Below are 23129 nucleotides of genomic sequence, written 5' to 3' on the forward strand. Positions count from 1 at the left end.
CAGCACCATTTATTATCCCTTTGTCTTTTTGTCCACGACATCTGTTACCTTATCGTTGACCCTCTATCCAGCTTTACTGCTCCAACAACTTCACTCCACAACAGTATAAATCTCATCCTCTTTCCAGTTCTCTCCAGCTCTGACAGAGTCATCCAGACGAGAAAGGTTAGCTCTGTTCTCTTTCCACAGATGCTGTCAAGCCCACTGAGATTTTCTATTTCTGTTTAAAACTGCACTGGATTGTAGTCATGCTGAACAAAAAAAAAGCCGATTGTGGTTGTTGGAGGTCAATTATCTCAGTGTAAGTACATTGCTGCAAGAGTTCCTCAGGGTAGTGAGCTAGGCTCAACCATCTTCAGCTATTTCATGAATGAGCTTCCTCCATAATGCCAGAAGATAGAGATAGAGATAGAGAAATACAGCACAGAACAGGCCCTTCGGCCCACGATGTTGCGCCGAACCTTTGTCCTAGGTTAATCATAGAATTTTGGACAATTTGTCATGGCCAATCCACCCAACCTGCACACCTTTGGACTGTGGGAGGAAACCGGAGTACCCGGAGGAAACCCACGCAGTCACGGGGAGGATGTGCAGACTCCACACAGACAGTGACCCAAGTCGAAATCGAACTTGGGACCCTGGAGCTGTGAAGCAATTGTGCTATCCACAATGCTACCGTGCTGCCCTTAAGAAGTTAACCTACACTCCCTTATTCTACCCTAATCCAAGTACCCATCCAATAGCCGCTTGAAGGTCCATAAATTTTCCGACTCAACTACTACCACAGGCAGTGCATTCCATGCCCCCACTACTCTCCGGGTAAAGAACCTACCTCTGACATCCCCTCTATATCTTCCACCATTTATCTTAAATTTATGTCCCCTTGTAATGGTGTGTTCCACCCGGGGAAAAAGTCTCTGACTGTCTACTCTATCTATTCCCCTGATCATCTTATAAACCTCTATCAAGTCGCCCCTCATCCTTCTCCGTTCTAATGAGAAAAGGCCTAGCACCCTCAACCTTTCCTCGTATGACCTACTCTCCATTCCAGGCAACATCCTGGTAAATCTCCTTTGCACCTTTTCCAAAGCTTCCACATCCTTCCTAAAATGAGGTGACCAGAACTGCACACAGTACTCCAAATGTGGTCTGACCAAGGTTTTGTACAGCTGCATCATCACCTCACGGCTCTTAAATTCAATCCCTCTGCTAATGAACGCTAGCACACCATAGGCCTTCTTCACAGCTCTATCCACTGGAGTGGCAACTTTCAAAGAACAATGAACATAGACCCCAAGATCTCTCTGCTCCTCCACATTGCCAAGAACCCTACCATTAACCCTGTATTCCGCATTCAGATTTGTCCTTCCAAAATGGACAACCTCACACTTGTCAGGGTTAAACTCCATCTGCCACTTCTCAGCCCAGCTCTGCATTCTATCTATGTCTCTTTGAAGCCGACAACAGCCCTCCTCACTATCCACAACTCCACCAATCTTCGTATCATCTGCAAATTTACTGACCCACCCTTCAACTCCGTCATCCAAGTCGTTAATGAAAATCACAAACAGCAGAGGACCCAGAACTGATCCCTGCGGTACGCCACTGATAACTGGGCTCCAGGCTGAATATTTGCCATCCACCACAACTCTCTGTCTTCTATCGGTTAGCCAGTTTGTTATCCAACTGGCCAAATTTCCCACTATCCCATGCCTCCTTACTTTCTGCATAAGCCTACCATGGGGAACCTTATCAAATGCCTTACTAAAATCCATGTACACTACATCCACTGCTTTACCTTCATCCACATGCTTGGTCACCTCCTCAAAGAATTCAATAAGACTTGTAAGGCAAGTGGGGATGTTTGCTGATAATTACACAATGCATCATTTGCAACTTAGCCCTGTGCATAGCCGACAAGGTAGGTTACCACTTTGTTGAAAATCAGTTAGAGAAATTCCAAGGGAAACGGGGGAAACAAAGATACCGAGTGGAAAATTTCAATGACAGTGACTTGGTAGTATCTGGGTAAGTTCTGAAGCAGGCAGAAAGAGAACCAACATGAGGGAATTCACTTATTTCACCATGTCCTAGCCAATTTACTGTCCACAACTACAGGCTCTGGTAGAAGAAACCAGCGCACAGTAATCACAAATACAAAGTCACATCTCCACTATGAGGAAATCCACCATGTTGCGAACATTGTCTCTGCAGCACCCTGGTCCATTCCTCACATCCTCTTCCTGCAACACCTTTCCATGCAAGTGCAGAAGATCACCATAGAATCGCTACAGTGCAGAAGGCCATTTGGCCCATCGAACCTGCACCGACTCTGAAAGAGCACCCTACCTAAGCCCGCTCCCCCGCCTTATCCCGTAACCCCACCTAACCGTTGGATACCAAGGGGCAATTTAGCACAACCAATCCACCTAACCTGCATATCTTTGAATGGTGGGAGGAAACCGGAGCACTATGAGGAAACCCATGCAGCCAATAATAATAATAATCACTTATTGCCACAAGTAGGCTTCAATGAAGTTACTGTGAAAAGCCCCGAGCCACCACATTCCATCGCCTGTTTGGGGAGGCCGGTACGGGAATTAAACCTGCGCTGCTGGCTGTGCTCTGCATTATAAGCCAGCTGTTTAGCCCACTGTGCTAAACCAGCCAATCAAGGGACAACGTACAAACTCCAATCACCCACGGCTGGAATCAAACCCAGGTTCCTGGAGCTGTGAGGCAGCAGTGCCATCGTGCCAACATTTGTTTCTTTACCTGCCCCCATGTCATTTCCTTTGGGTTTCTGCTGTGAAATAGTTTGCCATTTAATATTTTACACCCTCCACTCTATCTCTGGCCTTCACTTCTGTTCTTCTCTTTCACTGGCTCAAAACCTATTACATGTCTAACTTTTTTCCTTTATTCTTTCATGGGATGGGAACATTGATGGCAAGTGTAGCATTTGTTGCCCTGTATTGAGTGGCTGCTGGGCCATTTCTGAAGTCAATTAAGAGACAACCACATTGCTGTAGTCTGGAATCGGGTATAGGCCAGACCATGTAAGGATGGTAGATTTCCTTCCCTCAAGGACATTAGTGGATCAGGTGGGTTTTTACGCCAATCATAGCTTCATGGTCACCATTACTGAGACTAGCTTTCAATTCCAGATTTTGTTTTATTAATTTGAATTTAGATTCCCCTAACTATCATGATGGGAATTGAACTGATACCCCCAGCGCATTAAGCCTAGGCCACTTGATTATCAGTCCAGTGATTTTTTTTTTCCAAAATTAATTTATGGGATGCAGCCTTTGCTGACTGGGCCAACATTTATTGCCCATCCCTAGTTGCTCTCGAGAAGGTAGTAGTGAGCTGCCTTCTTGAACTGCTGCATCCCTAGATGTAGGTAGAGCCACTGTGCTGTTAGGGAGGGAGTCTCAAGATTTTGGCCCAGTGACAGTGAAGGAACGGTGATATATTTCCATGTCAAGTTGGCGAGTGACATGGAGGGGAACTTCCAGGTGGTGGTGTTCCCATGTATCTGCTACCCATGTCCTCCTAGATGGTAGCGGTCATAGGTTTGGAAGGTGTTTCCAAAGGAGCCTTGGTGAGTTCCTGCAGTGCATCTTGTTAATGTTACACACTGCTGCCACTGTTTATCAGTGGTTGACAAATTGAATGTTTGTGGAAGGGATACCAAGCTTTGTCCTGGATGGTGTTGAGCCTCCTCAGTGTTGTTGAAGCAGCACTCATCCTGGCATGGGGGAAAGAGTATTCCAGCACACTTCTGACCTGTGCCTTGTAAATGGTAGGCAGGCTCGGGGAGTCAGGAAGGGAGTTACTCACCACAGGATTCCTAGCCTTTGACCTGCTCTTATAGTATTTATATGGCTAGTCCGGTTAAGTTTCTTGTCAATGATAACCCCGAGGATGTTGACGGGGGAATTCAGCGCTGGTAATGCCAATAATCTTCATCCTATAAGGAGGTTTTCTAGAACTCTTCGGGAGGGTTTAAACTAATTTGGCAGGGGAATGGGAACCGGATTTGTAGTCCAGCAACTAAGGTAGCCAATGTTCAGGACGTCAAAGCGTGTAGTGAGGCAGTGGAGAAGGTAACACTGACAAAGGAGAGTACTTGCAGGCACGGAGATGGGTTAAAGTGTGTATACTTCAACACAAGAAGCACCAGGAATAAGGTGGGTGAACTTAAGGCATAGATTGGTACTTGGGACTACGATGTGGTGGCCATCACGGAAACTTGGATAGAAATGGGGCAGAAATGGTTGTTGGAGGTTCCTGGTTATAAGATTAGGGAGGGTGGTAAAAGAGGGTGGTTGCATTGTTAATTAGAGATAGTATTACAGCTGCAGAAAGGCAGTTCGAGGAGGATCTGCCTACTGAGGTAGTATGGGTTGAAGTCAGAAATAGGAAAGCAGTCACCTTGTTGGGAGTTTTCTATAGGCCCCCCAATAGCAGCAGAGATGTGGAGGAACAGATTGGGAAACAGATTTTGGAAAGGTGCAGAAGTCACAGGGTAATAGTCATGGGTGACTTCAACTTCCCAAATATTGAGTGGAAACTCTTTAGATCAAATAGTTTGGATGCGGTGGTGTTTGTGCAGTGTGTCCAGGAAGCTTTTCTAACACAGTATGTAGATTGTCCGACCAGGGGGGAGGCCATATTGGATTTTGTACTTGGTAATGAACCAGGGCAGGTGATAGATTTGTTAGTGGGGGAGCATTTTGGAGGTAGTGACCACAATTCTGTGACTTTCACTTTAGTAATGGAGAGGGATAGATGCGTGCAACAGGGCAAGGTTTACAATTGGGGGAAGGGTAAATACGATGCTGTCAGACAAGTACTGAAGTGCATAAGTTGGGAACATAGGCTGTCAGGGAAGGACACAATTGAAATGTGGAACTTGTTCAAGGAACAGATACTCCGTGTCCTTGATACCTATGTCCCTGTCAGGCAGGGAAGAGATGGTCGAGTGAGGGTACCATGGTTGACAAGAGAGGTTGAATGTCTTGTTAAGAAGAAGAAGGATACTTTCGTAAGGCTGAGGAAACAAGGTACAGACAGGGCGCTGGAGGGGTACAAGATAGCCAGTAGGGAACTGAAGAAAGGGATTAGGAGAGCTAAGAGAGGGCATGAGAAATATTTGGCGGGTAGGATCAAGGAAAACCCCAAGGTCTTTTACACATATGTGAGAAATATGAGAATGACTAGAGCGAGGGTAGGTCCGATCAAGGACAGTAGCGGGAGATTGTGTATTGAGTCTGAAGAGATAGAAGAGGTCTTGAACGAGTACTTTTCTTCAGTATTTACGAATGAGGGGCCATATTGTTGGAGAGGACAGTGTGAAACAGACTGGTAAGCTTGAGGAGATACTTGTTAGGAAGGAAGATGTGTTGGGCATTTTGAAAAACTTGACGATAGACAAGTCCCCCGGGCCTGACGGGATATATCCAAGGATTCTATGGGAAGCAAGAGATGAAATTGCAGAGCCGTTGGCAATGATCTTTTCGTCCTCACTGTCAACAGGGGTGGTGCCAGGGGATTGGAGAGTGGCGAATATCGTGCCCCTGTTCAAAGAAGGGAATAGGGTTAACTCTGGGATTACAGGCCAGTTAGTCTTACTTCGGTGGTAGGCAAAGTAATGGAAAGGGTACTGAGGGATAGGATTTCTGAGCATCTGGAAATACACTGCTTGATTAGGGATAGTCAGCACGGATTTGTGAGGGGTAGGTCTTGCCTCACAAGTCTTATTGAATTCTTTGAGGAGGTGATCAAGCACATGGATGAAGGTAAAGCAGTGGATGTAGTGTACATGGATTTTAGTAAGGCATTTGATACGGTTCCCCATGGTAGGCTTATGCAGAAAGTAAGGAGGTATGGGATAGTGGGAAATTTAGCCAGTTGGATAAGGACTGGCTAACTGATAGAAGTCAGAGAGTGGTGGTGAATGGCAAATATTCAGCCTGGAGCCCAGTTACCAGTGGCTTACCGCAGGGATCAGTTCTGGGTCCTCTGCTGTTTGTGATTTTCATTAATGACTTGGATGAGGGAGTTGAAGGGTGGGTCAGTAAATTTGCTGACGATACAAAGATTGATGGTGTTATGGATAGTGAGGGGGGCTGTTGTTAGCTGCAAAGAGACATAGATAGGATGCAGAGCTGGGGGCTGAGAAGTGGCAGATGGAGTTTAACCCTGAAAAGTAGTGTGAGGTTGTCCATTTTGGAAGGACAAATATGAATGCGGAATACAGGGTTAACGGTAGGGTTCTTGGCAATGTGGAGGAGCAGAGAGATCTTGTGGTCTATGTTCATAGATCTTTGAAAGTTGCCACTCAAGTGGATAGAGCTGTGAAGAAGGCCTGTGGTGCACTAGCGTTCATTAGCAGAGGGATTGAATTCAAGAGCCGTGAGGTGATGATGCAGCTATACAAAACCTTGGTACGGCCACATTTGGAGTAGTGTGTGCAATTCTGGTCGCCTTATTTTAGGAAGGATGTGGAAGCTTTGGAAAAGGTGCAAAGGAGATTTACCAGGATGTTGCCTGGAATGGAGAGAGGTCTTACGAGGAAAGGTTGCGGGTGCTCGGCCTTTTCTCATTAGAACGGAGAAGGATGAGGGGCGACTTGATAGATGTTTGTAAGATGATCAGGGGAATAGATAGAGTAGACAGTCAGAGACTTTTTCCCCGGGTGGAACAAACCATTACAAGGGGACATGAATTTAAGGTGAATGGTGGAAGATATAAGGGGGGGATGTCAGAGGAAGGTTGTTTACCCAGTGGGGGCATGGAATGCACTACCTGTGGAAGTAGTTGAGTCGGAAGCATTAGGGACCTTCAAGCGGCTATTGGATAGGTACATGGATTACGGTAGAATGATGGGGTGTAGATTAATTTGTTCTTAATCTAGGACAAAAGTTCAGCACAACATTGTGGGCCGAAGGGCCTGTTCTGTACTGTATTTTTCTATGTTCTATAAAATTCTATTAATTTAATCTTCATAGATGCTGTCAGCCGAGGGCAGCACGGTGGCGCAGTGGTTAGCACTCTTGCTTGACGCTGAGGTCGCAGGTTTGATTATGGCTCTGGGTCACTGTCCGTGTGGAGTTTGCACATTCTCCCAGTGTTTGTGCAGGGTAAGTGGATTGGCCATGCTAAACTGCTCCTTAATTGGCAAAAATGAATTGGGTACTCTAAGTTAAAAAATAAAGATGCTGCCAAACCCGTTGACTTTTTCGAACGTTTTTAAATTTCAGATTCCCAGAATCCATAGTATTTTTCACAAATATCCGCTGTATCAGTTGACACTACTCACCACTTCCACCATTGACGCTCTGTGGCTCCAGAGTATATAGCCAACAGGTGCAGCAACTCACCAAGGCTACTTCAATGACAAACTTTCCTGGCCTCTACCATGAGAATGAAAAAGCAGCAATGTCATGAGAACACCACCACCTCCAAGTTTGTATCCTGGTTTCATATTCCTGGCATGCTTCATCATCATCATTGGGTCAATATTCAAGAATTACCTATAAATTACCATTGTAGAAGTACCACAACCACAAAGACTGCATTGATTCAGACAGGCCCAGCTTCTCACAGGAACTAGACAGGAACACTATTTTTACAAATCTTTTCATTCACCACATTTTCATTGTTTTCACCATACAAACAATAAAAACAAAGAAACAGCAGCAAGAACTACCTCACCAATATGCAGTCGAAAACATCGACTCAAGTTCAAAACAAGTTAAAAACAGAAACCAAACAACAAATCTCCCCCCCACATACATGTTCAACAGCAACCAACTCCCGAAAGTGCATGATTAACAAACCCCATGAATTGTAGAACCCCTCCTTTGTCCCCCCCCTTAGCTCAAAAGTCACCTTCTCCAAGGTCAAAAATGTCAGCAGGTCCCCCCGCCACCCCAAGGCACAGGGCGGAGAAACTGACCTCCACCCAAGCAGGACCCACCTACGAGCAATCAGCGAGGTAAAGGCTAAAACGTCTGCCCCCATACCCGCCTGCAACTTGGGCCGGTCCGACACCCCAAAAATGGCCTCGAGGAGACCTGGCTCCAAGTCCACCTCTGAAATGATGTTAAATACCTCCCTCCAATACCTTCCCTGGTTTGGGCAGGATCAAAGCATATACACATAGTTTGCGGGGGGAGGGGGGAATTTTGTAAGAGGAAGTGGAGGGGAGGAGTCCGGGGGGGGGGGGGGGGGGTTTACAATTCATGGGTGTCATTTATGGTACTCTTTCGGGGATTGGATGGCATTGAATGTTAGGGGGCGTGGGGGGTGGACTCTATAGGTCATTGGTGACCATAGGCGATTCCTTTTTCTTTTTTTTTTTCCTTTGTTTTTCCCACCGTGGGAGGGTTTGTTTTATTGATGCCTATATTGTCAGGTGGGCCGTTGTTTGGGGTGGTGGGAGGATGGGACCATTGTTGTTGATAAGGGAACTGACTTTGTATTTGTTATCGTTTACTGCTTGTTGGTGGGGTGCAAATTCTGAAGAAAATGTGAAAATGGAGAATACAAATGTTTTACAAACAAAAACTTTGCCTGAAGCGCGTTCCTCCTGTCCTGCAGGGCTGGGATAGCATCCACCGCATACTTCCAACATCTCCTCTATCAATATTTGGTGCTCCCCCCTCTTCTTGTTGTCCACCTTAGCCTTAAACGAGATCACCTCCCCCTCACTAATGCCTTCAGAGCCTCCCACACCATCGCCTGTGAAACTTCCCTAGTACAATTGAATCCCACATATTCCTCAATCACCTTCATAACCTTATCACAAAACTTCGGTCCCCCAACAACTCCCACATCTACCCAATATCCGTGCATGATCTGAGATCGCTATCGCAGAGTACTCCGATCACCACAAAAAGGTTTATCCTCAATACTTTTTGTACTGGGGAGAAAAATTAATACTAGCAAACCCAGAATGGAACATTTAACTCACCCAGCCCTTCCTGAGCCTCACCTGATCCTTCACCCTCAGATGGGTCTCCTGCAGCATCACATCGGCCTTTAGAGTCTTTACACGCACAAACACCCTTGACCGTTTCACCTGTCCGCCCAATTCTCTCACGTACCACGATAGAAACTGCGGGTCTCTCCCCTACCCCACCCTTACCCACACTGGGCCTGACCCGCCACATCCCTTTGTTGCCATCGACCCGCCCAACCAGAATCCCTCCATCCACTTCCTCTTGAAAACCTCTCCCAGTATCGATCCCACCCCCCACCTTTCAATCCTCCCAATCTCATTGAAATTGGTTCACCCGAGTTCCAATGACCGTGGCCCCTCCCCATCACACTTCCATTTACTAGCCAACCTATGCTTGTTAGTGTAGAGGCCCCTACCCAGGTCCGCCCTCCTCCCAAACCCCTCTCCCATGCCCAGTCCTTAAAACAAAATTCAGGGTAGCACAGTAGTAGCACTGCAGTCTCACGGCGCCATGGTCTCAGGTTCGATCCCGGCTCTGGGTCACTGCCCGTGTGGAGTTTGCACATTCTCCCAGTGTTTGTGTGGGTTTCGCATCCACAAACCAAAGATGCGCAAGGTAGGTGGATTGACCATGCTAAATTGCCCCTTAATTGGAAAATTTAAATTAAAAGGAAAAAAAAACAAAATTCAAACAAACACAGTGTAAAATGAACGCCCCAGAAAACCACCATCACCTCAAGTTCACTAACCTCCTACCCCCTGTACCCCATACCACAGGGTACACTACCCTTCCTCACCGACCAACCTGTAAAATAAAACAACTCCCAACCATATGCATCCCTCATACAAAATAAATTAACATCCTTAAACAGCAAACAAGAAATGAAACTATATACAGCATTTACCTCCCTTCCGCCAGTCCAAATACAAACGCCAAATTTCTAATTTTAACCCCAGTCCTTGTCTTCACGAATGCCTCCACCACTTCCAGTGTCTCAAAGTAGAAGTCCTTCGCGTTGTAGGTCACCCTCTGCTTCGCCGTGTTGACGTCAAACCTCACCATTACTACAGAGTACCGCCTTCACCCGACCGAAGGCCACACTTCCTTCTCGCCAACGCCACGGTTAAGTCCTGGTATATACATATACCAACTCCTTCCCACTGCACTTCACGCCTATTTTTTGCAAAACTCAGGACCTTCTCGCTAACGTGCACTTATGAAAACAAATAACGGCTCATTTACCTTTGGCTTGGGCCTGAGTGACCGACGAGCCCTATCCAGTTCATACCAGGAGGGTCCCTCCCCTCCCCCAGAAACTCCGTCAGCATCCTCGCCAAGTACTCAGTTGGCCTGAGGCCCTCCACCTCCTTGGGCAAGCCCACAATTCTTAAGTTCTGGCGCCTCGACCTGTTCTCCAGGTCCTCCACCTTTGCTCTCAGTGCTTTGTTGGCCTTCACCACCCTCCGCAGCTCCTCACCCATCGAGGTGAATTGGTTGCTATGCTGCGACAGAGCCTCCTCCACCACCTTCAACCTCTCTCCTTGCTTCCGTACCTCGGCCGATGTCTTCAACACCGCCGCCTTCACCGGGGTTATCGCCTCCTCCACCAGCTCCTTCAACGCTGCCATCATCCTTTTCCGCATCACGTCCATATGCTTGACAAACTGCTGTGCAAACTCTCCAGCCATCATGTCAGTCATCTTCTCCACTGTGAAGGGCGCAGCCCCACCCAGTGACCCAGCCTCTGCCATCTTTCGTGCAGCTGGGCTGACCCATTCGTTCGACGGCAAACCTTCGCTCACCCCCTTATTCCAGGCGGCTTTTTTCAGGTTCTTCGACATTTCCCTCCTTCCTCGTGTCTTTCTGCACCAGCTCATCCAAAAACTGCCCCTGGGACCGGGCATTAAATTCCAAAAAACCGAGCCACGGGTTAGGGCGGGGGATTGGACCTAGGTACGGTACTCTTTCGGAGGCCTGGTGCAGACTTGTTGAGCCCAATGGCCACCTCCTGCACTGTAGGGATTCTATGATTACGTAAACAGATATATAGAACACAAACTATATAAAAACTTGCTACATTCATCACAAGAGAAACTTATGGTTTTATTCCCACTGCAGCTGTGAAGCTTTAAGAAGGACCTGCCAGTGACTGCAGAATATTGCAATGATAATGATGGAGAAGTTGACAGCGTTTAATGTCATTACTGTTCTGAACTCCCTTTTTTAAAAAAAATAATTTTTATTCAAAGTTTTCAACAACAAATTTTCACCCAATAATAAAATAAACAGAATACAAAAATAAACAGAAACCCCCCCCCCCAAATACAAAGCAATAAATTAACAATACAGAAAGCAAAAAAAAAGGAAAGTAACAGAAAAACAGTCGCAAGAACAACCCCCCTTAACAAATCCCTAACTCCCTCCCCGGGTTGCTGCTGAAGTTGACCACCCTCTAACGCTCCGCCAGAAAATCGAGAAAGGGCTGCCACCGCCGGAAGAACCCTTGCACCGATCCCCTCAGGGCAAACTTGACCTTCTCCAGCCTGATGAACCCGGCCATGTCGTTCACCCAGGCCTCCGGGCTCGGGGGCTTTGCGTCCCTCCACTGCAAAAGAATCCTACGCCGGGCTACGAGAGACTCAAAGGCCAGAATGCCGGCTTCTCTCGCCTCCTGTACTCCCGGCTCCGATGCTACCCCAAAGATCGCGAGCCCCCAGCCCGGTTCCACTCTGGAACCGACCACCCTGGACAAGGTCCCCGCCACCCCCTTCCAGAACCCCTCCAACGCCGGACACGCCCAGAACATGTGGGTATGGTTCGCCGGGCCCCCCAAGCACCTCCCACATCTGTCCTCTCCCCCAAAGAACTGGCTCATCCTGGCCCCAGTCATGTGCGCCCTATGCAGCACTTTCAGCTGAATCAAGCTGAGCCGTGCGCAAGAAGAGGAGGAATTCACCCTCCCCAGTGCGTCCACTCACGTCCCCTCGTCGATCTCCTCCCCTAGCTCCACCTCCCACTTCGCTTTCAGTTCTTCCTCCTCCTCCAGCATCACCTGATAAATTGCCGAGATCCTACCCTCACCGACCCACGTCCCCGAGAGCACCCTATCCAGTACCCCCCTAGGCGGCAGTAGCGGAAACTCCGCCACCTGCCGCTTAACAAATGCCCTAATTTGCACATATCTAAAATTGTTCCCAGGGGGGAGACCCCACTTCCCCACCAACTCCTCTAAAGTCGCAAACTTCCCGTCGAGGAAAAGGTCCCCCATCCGCCTGATGCCTGCCCTATGAAACTGCCTGAACTCCTGGAGCCAACAGAAGCACATTTAAATGGGGAAGTACAGAAATCGCCATCAATCACTATTGAACCCCTTGGGCTGCAATCAATCAGAATCACTGAAACGATGAGAACTTACCTTTTGATGCTAATAATCTCATTGCAAAAAAAAATGTTGAGCATGCTCAGTTAATTTTAATTACATGAAATTTTGTCCTCATGCCACAAGATCAGATGTGGCTTTTAAAAATAGGCCACGTGTTTGAGCCTCAAATATTGCTTTATTTTGTGCGGCTGAAATTTATAGCATTACATATAATTGAACGGCGAATACTATTCTGCACCCAAGTTGACATCTTTTAAAAAGGTAAACTCGCAGAATATTGCAATCACGGTGCATAATATTTAATGCTGACCATTTCATTGCAAAAAAATAATTTAAATTAAGCTGATTAGCAATGTAGCAAACTTGTTTGAAACTCACCAGAAACAGCCATTGTATCACTAACCCATGCAATCGAGAAAATCCAGTCTTTATGCCCATCCTAAAAAAAGGCCATTTGCAAATTAGTTCCACAATTAAGGAAACAATCTTGTTCAAGGTTTTAGACAGTGATCAAATTAAAAGAAAATCAAACCCAAAGTTCCATTGTTTGCTCGCATTTGAGGTATGAACAATAGAATTTAATCCTTCAAATGTAAGCTTCAATTATTCCCTTCACTTCCACAAATTACCCCTGCAATTTAGATTATAAAGAACTTACATCTCCCACACAAACAGGATCCAGAGTTGGCAGTCGATAAACGGCAATGCTGTTTGGATTGTCTCCTCCAGTAGCTAACAAGGTACGAGAAGGGTTCAGTTCAATGGCATGGATACCACAACCTTGTTGATCCATGACGACATTGGGCTGTTCCCGATCCTTCAGCATGGGAATTTTTGTTATCTGACTAGTCAGAACATCCATCACCAAAAGCTGGGATAACAATAGTAGAAATTAGTGTCACCCTGTATGTTAACTGATCAGTTATTTCTTTCAAACATCAGCCTTTGAAACAAAGCATTGTGAAAAATGGGCAGATCATCTTATCCTGGCTCTTCAATATTTGAAAAAACATCAATGTCATGCACATTAGGGAACTTGGGTAAAACAGGTCGAACAGCAAATATAACTGACTACTTTAATACACAGAGATGCAGCCATTGGTTTGGCATTCACACTGAATTATTTTAAAGGAAATGAAAGAGAACTTAAACAAATTAAGAAAACATGCCATTATGGATATCTAGTAGGGCTGGTTATGTGTGTGGTGCTCAGAGCATGGTTCAGTTCCCTTGCTAGCTCTGATACATCTTGATGCCTGCCTCTTGTATTTCCCCCATTGTGATGCAATAGCATCATGGAAAGACAGCTAGAGATAGTGGTGTGGAGATCCATGGAAAACCAACGAGGCAAGATGAGGAGGAGGGGGAGAGAGAGGGAGGAGGAGAGTGAGGGAGGGGGAAGAGAGAGAGGGGGAGAGTGATGGGGGAAGAGAGAGAGGGAGAGAGAGAGAGGGAGAGAAAGGGGGGAGAGAGAGGGAGAGAAAGGGGGGAGAGTGAAGGGGAGAGAGAGGCAGGGGGGAGAGAGGGGAAGAGAGACAGGGGGAGGGAGAGAGAGAGAGAGAGAGAGAGAGAGAGAGACAGAGACAGAGAGAGGGGGAAAGAGAGAGACAGGGAAAGCAGTGGCGATTTAAGAGTATGGTGAAAAGGCAAGCAGAATGTCAGCGCACCAGCTCAGGAAAAGGGAGGCGGTCAGGGAGATAGGGAAAGTAAAGAGTAGAGAGTAGAGGCGGGAATACTGTCCTGGACCCAGTGGGGTGAATGAGGTGTTTAAGGACTTTTATAGTCAATTAGCTGGAACCCACCAGCTGGGGAGGAGGGGATGAGGCTGTTTTTGGATCGGTTGAGGTTTCCAAGGGTAAATGAAGATCTGGTGGTAGGGCTGGGAGCCCCAATTGAGATTGAGGAAATGGAGGGTCTGGATGGCATGCAGTTGGGCAAGGCCCCAGCGCCCGACTGCTATCCAGTGGAATTCTATGAGACGTTTTCAGAGATATTGAGCCCACTGCTGGTGAGGACATTCAATGAAGCAAGAGAGAAAGGAGTCCTCCCCCAACAATATTGTAGGCCTCGATTTCATTGATCCTGAAACGGGAGACGGATCCAGAGCAATGCGGGTTAATACAGGCCACAAGGATAGAGGACTGTGTCCCGGGGGTGATAGGGGAAGACCAAACGGGATTTGTAAAGGGCAGGCAACTCAAGACCAATGTTCAAAGGCTTTTGAATGTTATTATGATGATCTCAGGAGAGGAGGTGGAGGTTGCGATGGATGCAGAGAAGGCTTTTGATCGGGTGGAGTGGGATTACCTGTGGGAGGCGCTGCGAAGGTTTGGGTTTGGTGAGGGCTTCATTGACTGGGTGCAGTTGCTCTATCAGGCACCAGTAGCGAGTGTGCATACGAACCGGCTGAGGTTGGGGTATTTTAAACTACACCGAGGGTCGATGCAAGGGTGCCCCCTCTCCCCGTTACTGTTTGCTCTGGCCATAGAGCCATTGGCTATGGCGTTAAGAGCCTCTAGGAACTGGAAAGGGCTGGTCGGGATTGAACATGGGGAAAAGCAAGATGTTTGTGATACAGGCAGGAGAAGAGACTGGGAGGGTTGCCGCTTAGAATGGTAGGAAAGAGCTTTTGGTATCTGTGAATCCAGGTGGCCCGGAAATGGGAAGCACTGCACAAGTTAAACCTATGCCAACTGGTAGAACAAATGAAAGGGGACTGTAAGAGATGGGACATGCTCCCGCTATCACTGGAGGGGAGGGTACAGACTGTGAAAATGACGGTCCTTCCCAGATTTCTGTTTGTCTTTCAGTGCTTCCCCATCTTCATCCCAAAGGCCTTTTTCAAGCGGGTGAATAAGGTTATTTTGGGCTTTGTGTGGGCGGGTAAAACCCCGCAAGTGAAGAAAGTGTTGCTGGAGCACAGTCGGGGGAGGGTGGGTTGGCGCTACCAAACTTCTGCAATTACTACTGGGCAGCTAATATAGCCATGATTAGGAAGTGGGTAGTGGGAGAGGGATCGGTGTGGGAGCAGATGGAGGCGGCGTTATGCAAAGACACAAGTTCGGGAGCACTGATAATGGCACCTCTTCCGTTCTTGACGGCTCGATACTCCACAAGTCCGGTGGTGGTGGCAGCACTGAGAATCTGGGGGCAATGGAGGAAATATAAGAGAGTAGAGGGAGCATCGGTTTGGATCCCGATCTATAATAATCATCGGTTTGTACCGGGTAGGCTGGATGGTGGGTTCCAGAGATGGCAAAGGGCAGGAATTAGAAGGATGGTGGATCTATTTATAGACGGGAGCTTCCCCAGCTTGAAAGCCTTGAAGGATACATTTGAATTGCCGGCAGGGAATGGGTTTAGGTATTTGCAGATGCGAGACTTCCTGAGATAGCAGGTTCTGGCCTTCCCGCTGCTGACGCCACGAGGGATTTAGGACAACGTAGTCTCCAGTACCTGGGTGAGAGAGGGGAAGGTATCAGATATTTACCAGGAGCTTTCGGAGGCGGAGGAAACTCCGGTGGAGGAGCTTAAAGCCAGGTGGGAGGACGAGCAAGGAGGAGAGATAGAGGCGGGTCTACAGGCGGATGCCCGAAGCAGGGTTAATACCTCCTCATCGTGCGTTAGGCTTAGCCTGATGCAATTTAAGGTAGTCCACAGGGCACACACGATGGTGGCCGGATGAGCAAGTTTTTTGGGGTAGAGGACAGGTGTGCGGGTTACGCAGCAAGCCCAGCAAACCATATGCACATGTTTTGGGGATGCCCGGAGCTTAGAGGGGTTTGGCAGGGTTTGGCTAAGACGATGTCCACTATACTAAAAACACGGGTGGTGCTGAGTCCGGAGGAGAAAAAAATTGAGAACATTTAATGAAGCTAATGAGCTTAAACAAAGCAATGAGGGTTTTCTGGTCAATCTTCAGAAATGTTACAAATTTACCTAGCTGTTGAGGTAAATGAAAGTACTCTGGAAAACAGGAAACAAAGACTCAATTATAGAAGAAGTTGAAGAAAGTTCGAGCCAGATTTAAAAGTGAAACTTTATCTATTTAGAAATATATTTTTTTTAAATAATGGGCATTGAGGATTAAATGGAATTTTAATTACTCCTAAACCCTGTCTCTCACCTCTCAATCTTTAAACCATAGTTCTCAAAATTATGAAACCTCATTCTCAAATTTACTGACCTGGGAAGTAAAAGTTTCTTTTGAAAAAATCTTCCACTCACCGTGTTGCATTTTGTCCCACATACCACTTGCCGATGGTTCAGCCACTGGGATGCAAACACCTTGTTCAGGGTTCCCAAATGGAACTCTTCTTCCTTCAAAAGGGCAGGTAGTCTGTGAGCCGCATAACCACGTAGTGCTTGTTGGTAACTCTGCTCATTCCGAAGCTTAATCTGTTGACCTGCAAGGTAACAGACAAAGGACTTCTTCACAAGCGGTAGCTTCTTCTTTTTGCGTAGTGTGTGATCTTGGCTGCACTGTTGAAGGAAAATTTAAATAAATTAGCTGCTGCATTTAATTGGTCAACATTTTTATGAAATAATAATAGTCTTAAGAGTAACCTTTGCGAAGATAACCAGTTGGTCAAAGTATTTAATTTGCAGAAATCAAATATATGACAAAGGCGTTAAATGGTAATTAAGCTAGCAATGCTCTCCTTTACCATGCCAATGTTATGTTTTTAAAAATTCGTTCATGGGATGTGGGCGTCGCAGGCTGGGCCAGCATTTATTATCCATCCCCAATTTCCCTTGAGGGGGCAGTTAAGAGTCAACCACGTTGCTGAGGGTCTGGAGTCACATGTACCAAGTACCAGGTAAGGACAGCAGATTTCCTTCCCTGAAATACACGAGCGAACCAGACGGGTTTTTACGACAATCGACATGGACATCATTAAAGTTTTTACTCCAGATTTTTATTGAATTCAAATTTTGTCATCTGCAGTGGCAGGATTTGAACCTGGGTCCCCAGAGCATTACTCTGGGTCTCTGGTTTATTAGTCCAGTGACAGTATCACTATGCCACCATCTCCCCAGTGTCTATATCAGAAGTCTGCAAGGTCACAAATCATTATGAGCTTCAACCACAAGTGTTTCATGTTAACATTTTAAACTCACTGTCCCCTGTATTCTTAGAAGTGATTCATTCCATCTATCTTTACAAAAAAAGTATTTAGCCTTTCTTCAATAAGGAAGTGTAGAATTTATGCAGCCATCATTTGCGAGAGATGGCATTTCCGGGATAAAGCACTGAATTGTCTTTACCTCCTTCTTCCCACCCAAAGGTAAAAGGCTGGAATATTGATCCAACACTGTAAACTACATTGTGCAGCTCAAGTCATTTGTGGATTGGAATCACAGTGGTCTACAGAGAACACAATCCAAGTTTGCAATGATCCGCATACCATCCTTAACCAAATATTCATGCTACTTTATGAAGGTAAATAAACAAAGCACCATGAACCTTTAAAACCACTGTGGTTAAGAATGTGCTTGCTTGCAAGTTGTCACTTTTTACACGGGTGCCTTGTAAATTTAAGACAGTTATCTGTTTAGACTGCACTATAATGGGCTGAATTTTGTAGTCAGCAACAAAGTAACAATGTTCATTGCTGACCTCAAAGAAAACCGTCCACAGTGTATCTAGCAATATCAGTCATGTGGGCTTCCACTTTCTCGACATTGTGTTGAAAATGAAAATAGTCACGGGATCTCCAAGCATCCAGCCCTGGTGATGTCACCAAGCAGGGTAAACAGTCAACCACATTGTGTATTCTCATAGACACCAAACCAGAAAGTAAAAACCACTGAATCCCTTCACTTTTCATTTCTACAGATAACAAAACAATTGATTGGCACTAACACATGGGATTAACAGTAAGAAGTCTTGCAACACCAGGTTAAAGTCCAACAGGTTTGTTTCAAACACGAGCTTTCGGAGCACTGCTCCTTCCTCAGGTGATTCAACGGAGGAAGGAACAGTGCTCCGAAAGCTCGTGTTTGAAACAAACCTGTTGGACTTTAACCTGGTGTTGTAAGACTTCTTACTGTGCTCACCCCAGTCCAACGCCGGCATCTCCACAACATGGGATTAAAGTAGAAGTTAAAATACTAAGTATACAAAAGAAATTCCAAAAATGTACAATATGTCATTCACCAAATATGAAATTACACTTTCATGGACAGTGAGGGTATTTAGTTGTAACTATTAACTTAGTTCACCATTAAAAACACATCTATATCTCATTCAACAGGAGGCAACTTTTTCCAAGTGTTTCACAGCAAGATGAAAGAGCCAAAGAATGGACATTCTTGCCAGTTCAATGATTTGTAATCGGAGGGGCCTCAAACAGCACACCTTTTGGAAAAGCAGAATCACAAATAGCACCTTCTGCATTTCTGCTTTTAACTGCATGTCTGGACCCCAGAAGCTGCTGCCAATTTCAGGGGAGTAAAGACTATGAATGCTGACAGTTTACCGTTATTACTACAGCAACATCTGGTCTGATCGGTACTTTAGCGAAAAGCAGAATTCTTAACCATTTACAGGATGTGGCAAGGCAAGCATTTATTTCCCATCTCTAATTACTCTTGGGAAAGTCGTGAGTTTCACTCTTGAACCACTGGTGCACGTGGTTAATGTGCTGCCACATTAACGTTAGGTGGAGAATTCCAGGATTCTGACCCAGCAACAATGAAGGAAGGGCATTTACAAGTCAACGTGGTGAGACTAGGTGATGGTGGAGTTCCCATGTGCCTTCTGCCCTTGTCTCAGTGTGTTTTTTCTATAAACCTACTCTAGTGGATCCTTGTAATTTTCAATGTACGTTGTCCAAACTTACAAAAACTTAAAAAATGTGCTGGCAATTATGCAAGCTTTAAAACAACACATTGCAGTTTAGAATCAAATTGTACAAGCGTGAGACACTACTGGAGTGCAAAAGATCAGAAGAATGAGGGGCCTCACGGTAGCATGGTGGTTAGCATCAATGCTTCACAGCTCCAGGGTCCCAGGTTCGATTCCCGTCTGGGTCACTGTCTGTGTGGAGTCTGCACGTCCTCCCCGTGTGTGCGTGGGTTTCCTCCGGGTGCTCCGGTTTCCTCCCACAGTCCAAAGATGTGCGGGTTAGGTGGATTGGCCATGATAAATTGCCCGTAGTGTAAGGTTAAGGGGGGGATTGTTGGTATACGGGTTACGTGGGTTTAAGTAGGGTGATCATTGCTCGGCACAACATCGAGGGCCGAAGGGCCTGTTCTGTGCTGTACTGTTCTATGTTCTATGTTCTAATACCCTGGACAATTTTTAAATATAAATTAATAAATACTTGTATGAAATAAGCAGAGTATAATTCTTGCAAGTTGGGGCGCAGGTCAACACAATCTACTTTTATTAAAATTGGGGAGAGAATGGTAGAAGAAGAAATCATGATGTGTGCGAGATATTTGAGCCTTCACGGATCCTCCGTTTCCAGATGCATCACATTTACAGGCAAGCATTGGAAAAGTTAGTCTCTTCTTGAGTATTATTGATCACACTTAACAGTATTATTGAGAAAGTACAGTTTCTGTATTCTCTCAAAATGGTGAAGAGGAGCAAGAATCAAGATGGAAAATATTATTTGGTGATCAGGATCTCAAAACAAGAAACTAGGGTCGTGGGTTACCAAGCAGCAGTAATCTCTGAGCTCCAACATGCTCCAGTGATTAGGATAACCAAGGCAATTCAAAGCACTGGAGAAATACCATCAGCATTGCCTCTGCATGATCCTCCAAATATGGTGATATGAAAGGCAGTCCAACAGCAGAATTATCTCCCAGGCCAATATGCCCAGCATCGAGGTGCTAATCGTTTGAAACCCCTACTGGGTAGGGCATGTCATTTGCCAGGCACCAGACTTCCTATTCGGAACTTGGCCATGGCAGAAAATTCATGGAAGCCCGGGCCTATGATCTACCAAAAAGGTTTATTCTGCAAGCCACCAAACACATCAAGGGGCTTATTTGGAAGCATGTAGAGACCAGGTTGAGGCTTTGGAGAGAGTGTATAAACCTCCAAACATCTCATCTGCCTGGCACTAAGGCTAACCATCTCCAGATGCTGCATCAATGACCTTCCATCATACAGTCAGAAGTGGAGATGTTTGCTGATGGCTGCACAATGTTCAGCACCATTCACAACTCCTCAGATAATGAAGAAGTCCATGTCCAAATGCAGCAAGGCCTGGGCAATACAGAGGCTGGGATGACAAGTGCCAAGTAACATTCGCACCATACAAGTGCCAGGCAATGACCCATCTCCATCAAGAGAGAATCTAAACATCTCCCCTTAACATTCAATGACATTACCATTGATGAATTCTTCATTGCCAACATCCTGGGGTTACCATTGACCAAAAACTGAACTGGACTAGCCATATAAATACTGTGGCTACCAGAACAGGTCAAAGACTAGGAATTCTGTCGCAAGTAACTCGCCTCCCTACTCACCAAAGCCTGTCTCACCATCTTCAAGGCACAAGTCAGGAGTGATGGAATATTCTCCACTTGCCTGGATGAGTGCAGTTCCAACAACAATCAAGAAGCTTGACACCATCCAGGACAAAGCAGCCCACCAATTGCTATTCCTTCCGCAAGCATTCAACTCCTCCACCACCTACGAACAGTGGCAGCCATGTGTACCATCTCCAAGATGCAATGCAGGAACTCACCAAGACACCTTCCGAACCCACGAACACTACCATTTAGAAGGACTGGGCAGCAGATACCTAGGAACACGATCACTTGGATTTGATTGGATTTGTTTATTGTCACGTGTACCGAGGTACAGTGAAAAGTATTTTTCTGCAAGCAGCTCAACAGATCATTAAGTACATGGGAAGAAAAGGGAAGAAAAGAAAATACATAATAGGGCAACACAAGATATACAATGCAACTACATAAGCACTGGCATCGGATGAAGCATACAGGGTGTAGTGTTAATGAGGTCAGTCCATAAGAGGGTCATTTAGGAGTCTGGTGACAGTGGGGAAGAAGCTGTTTTGAGTCTGTTCGTGCGTGTTCTCAGACTTCTGTATCTCCTGCTCGATGGAAGAAGTTGGAAGAGTGAGTAAGCCGGGTGGGAGGGATCTTTGATTATGCTGCCCGCTTTCCCCAGGCAGTGGGAGGTGTAGATGGAATCAATGGATGGGAGGCAGGTTCGTGTGATGGACTGGGCGGTATTCACGACTCTCTGAAGTTTCTTGCGGTCCCGGGCCGAGCAGTTGCCATTCCAGGCTGTGATACAGTCAGATAGGATGCTTTCTATGGCTTTCTATGAAGGTTCCCCTCCAAGTCAGTTACCATCCTGACTAGCCCCATTCCTTCACTGTCATTGGGTCAAACTTCCTCCCTAACAGTGCCGTGGGTGTACCTATCCTTTGAGGACTGCAGCAGTTCAGGAAGGCAGCTCATCATCACCTGCTTGAGAGCAATGAGGGATGCGCAATAAATGCTGGCCATGCCAGCGAAATCACATCTTGTAAACAAATTTATTTTGAACCATGAAGCACCATCTGCCCCACGTGGCAGATTCTGCTGATTGCACATTGGACTTATCCGCCATCTCAGAACTCATTGAAATGGAGTGGAATCAAGTCATTGAAGGACTGCCAAAGAAAAAGATGATACAAGTAGCACCATTACACAGCTCAGGACACAAGAGTAATCTAAAAAGAGGGAAGAGGCTGATCAGCCATAACAGAAGAGCAAATCAGGACTTATCAGTGAAGGGAATTCTCAAGTTGCTGGAGTAATCCATAAGACAATGTTGACAGTGCATATTACACACTCCCCTGTCCACTCTATCCCCTTCAACCCAGCAGGAACGGAAATGTTCAAACAACCCATGTATGGCCCCCAATATGATTATCGGCAATGCTGCATGCCTCTTCTCTCTGCCACTGTCAATGGCTGCCTTCTTCAGTGGCATCATTATCTGCATAAAGGCAAGACCTCCTTACCTTCCTGTACCCATCACTGTTTTTTAAGCCAGCCTGACCTGCGAGAAGAGTGGCAGTGAGCTAAAATCTGCCCTGGCAAAAGTTTTAAACACCAGATTAAAGTCCAACAGGTTTATTTGGAATCACTAGCTTTCAGAGCGTAACTTCTTCATCACCTGATGAAGGAGCTACGCTCCGAAAGCTAGTGATTCCAAATAAACCTGTTGGATTTTAACCTTGTGTTGTAATATTTCTTACTGTGCCCACCCCAGCCCAACGTCGGCATCTCCACATCAAAAATTTTAAAGATTTGCATAGTGTGCATGATGAGAGGAGTAAAGATCAAGTGTGACCAAGAAGGCTGTAGCTGTGACAGTTCTAGAGTTTGAGAGTGTAAGCGCGAGGTGCAATTAATTATTTTGTTGCAATTAGGAGAAGCAGTATGGAACTGATGATGGGAAGGATTCATGATAGTGGTGCTAAATTAAAGGGTGAAAAGCTGTGATACAAGAAATGAGATGGGGAACAAAACCTGGACAGCCCCGGGATAATAAACCTTTTCCTGCACAGCCAGGAGGTCCTGTTGGTGGAAATGTCTTGCTCTATTACCTCTCTGTCATTGCCAATTCATTTACTGGACACCCAGAAGGAAGAGATCCCCCTCTGTGCTGTATTTCTCTATCTATCTATCTCTCTGTCGTCTAGTGTGACTTAAAAGAATACAAGGCCCTCTACAAGGTCAAATTGCCTATTCCTCCAGAAACTCACTTTTGACAAGCAGCTGAAAAATGA

At 46.0% G+C, this 23129-nt stretch overlaps 1 protein-coding gene across 1 annotated transcript in view; it reads right to left on the reverse strand.

The window, feature by feature from the left end:
* The window catches only part of dcaf12 (DDB1 and CUL4 associated factor 12), a 100360-nt gene that overhangs the window by 42961 nt on the left and 34270 nt on the right, over positions 1-23129 (reverse strand). The window contains exons 2-4 of the mRNA XM_038790695.1: positions 16585-16839; positions 13016-13228; positions 12736-12796 (exon numbers count right to left, since the gene is read on the reverse strand). Of these exons, the coding sequence (XP_038646623.1) occupies positions 12736-12796; positions 13016-13228; positions 16585-16839 (529 nt within the window). The remainder of the gene's footprint in view (positions 1-12735; positions 12797-13015; positions 13229-16584; positions 16840-23129) is intronic.

The sequence above is a fragment of the Scyliorhinus canicula genome, chromosome 3 (genome assembly GCF_902713615.1).
Source record: "Scyliorhinus canicula chromosome 3, sScyCan1.1, whole genome shotgun sequence".
NCBI classification, from domain to species: domain Eukaryota; kingdom Metazoa; phylum Chordata; class Chondrichthyes; order Carcharhiniformes; family Scyliorhinidae; genus Scyliorhinus; species Scyliorhinus canicula.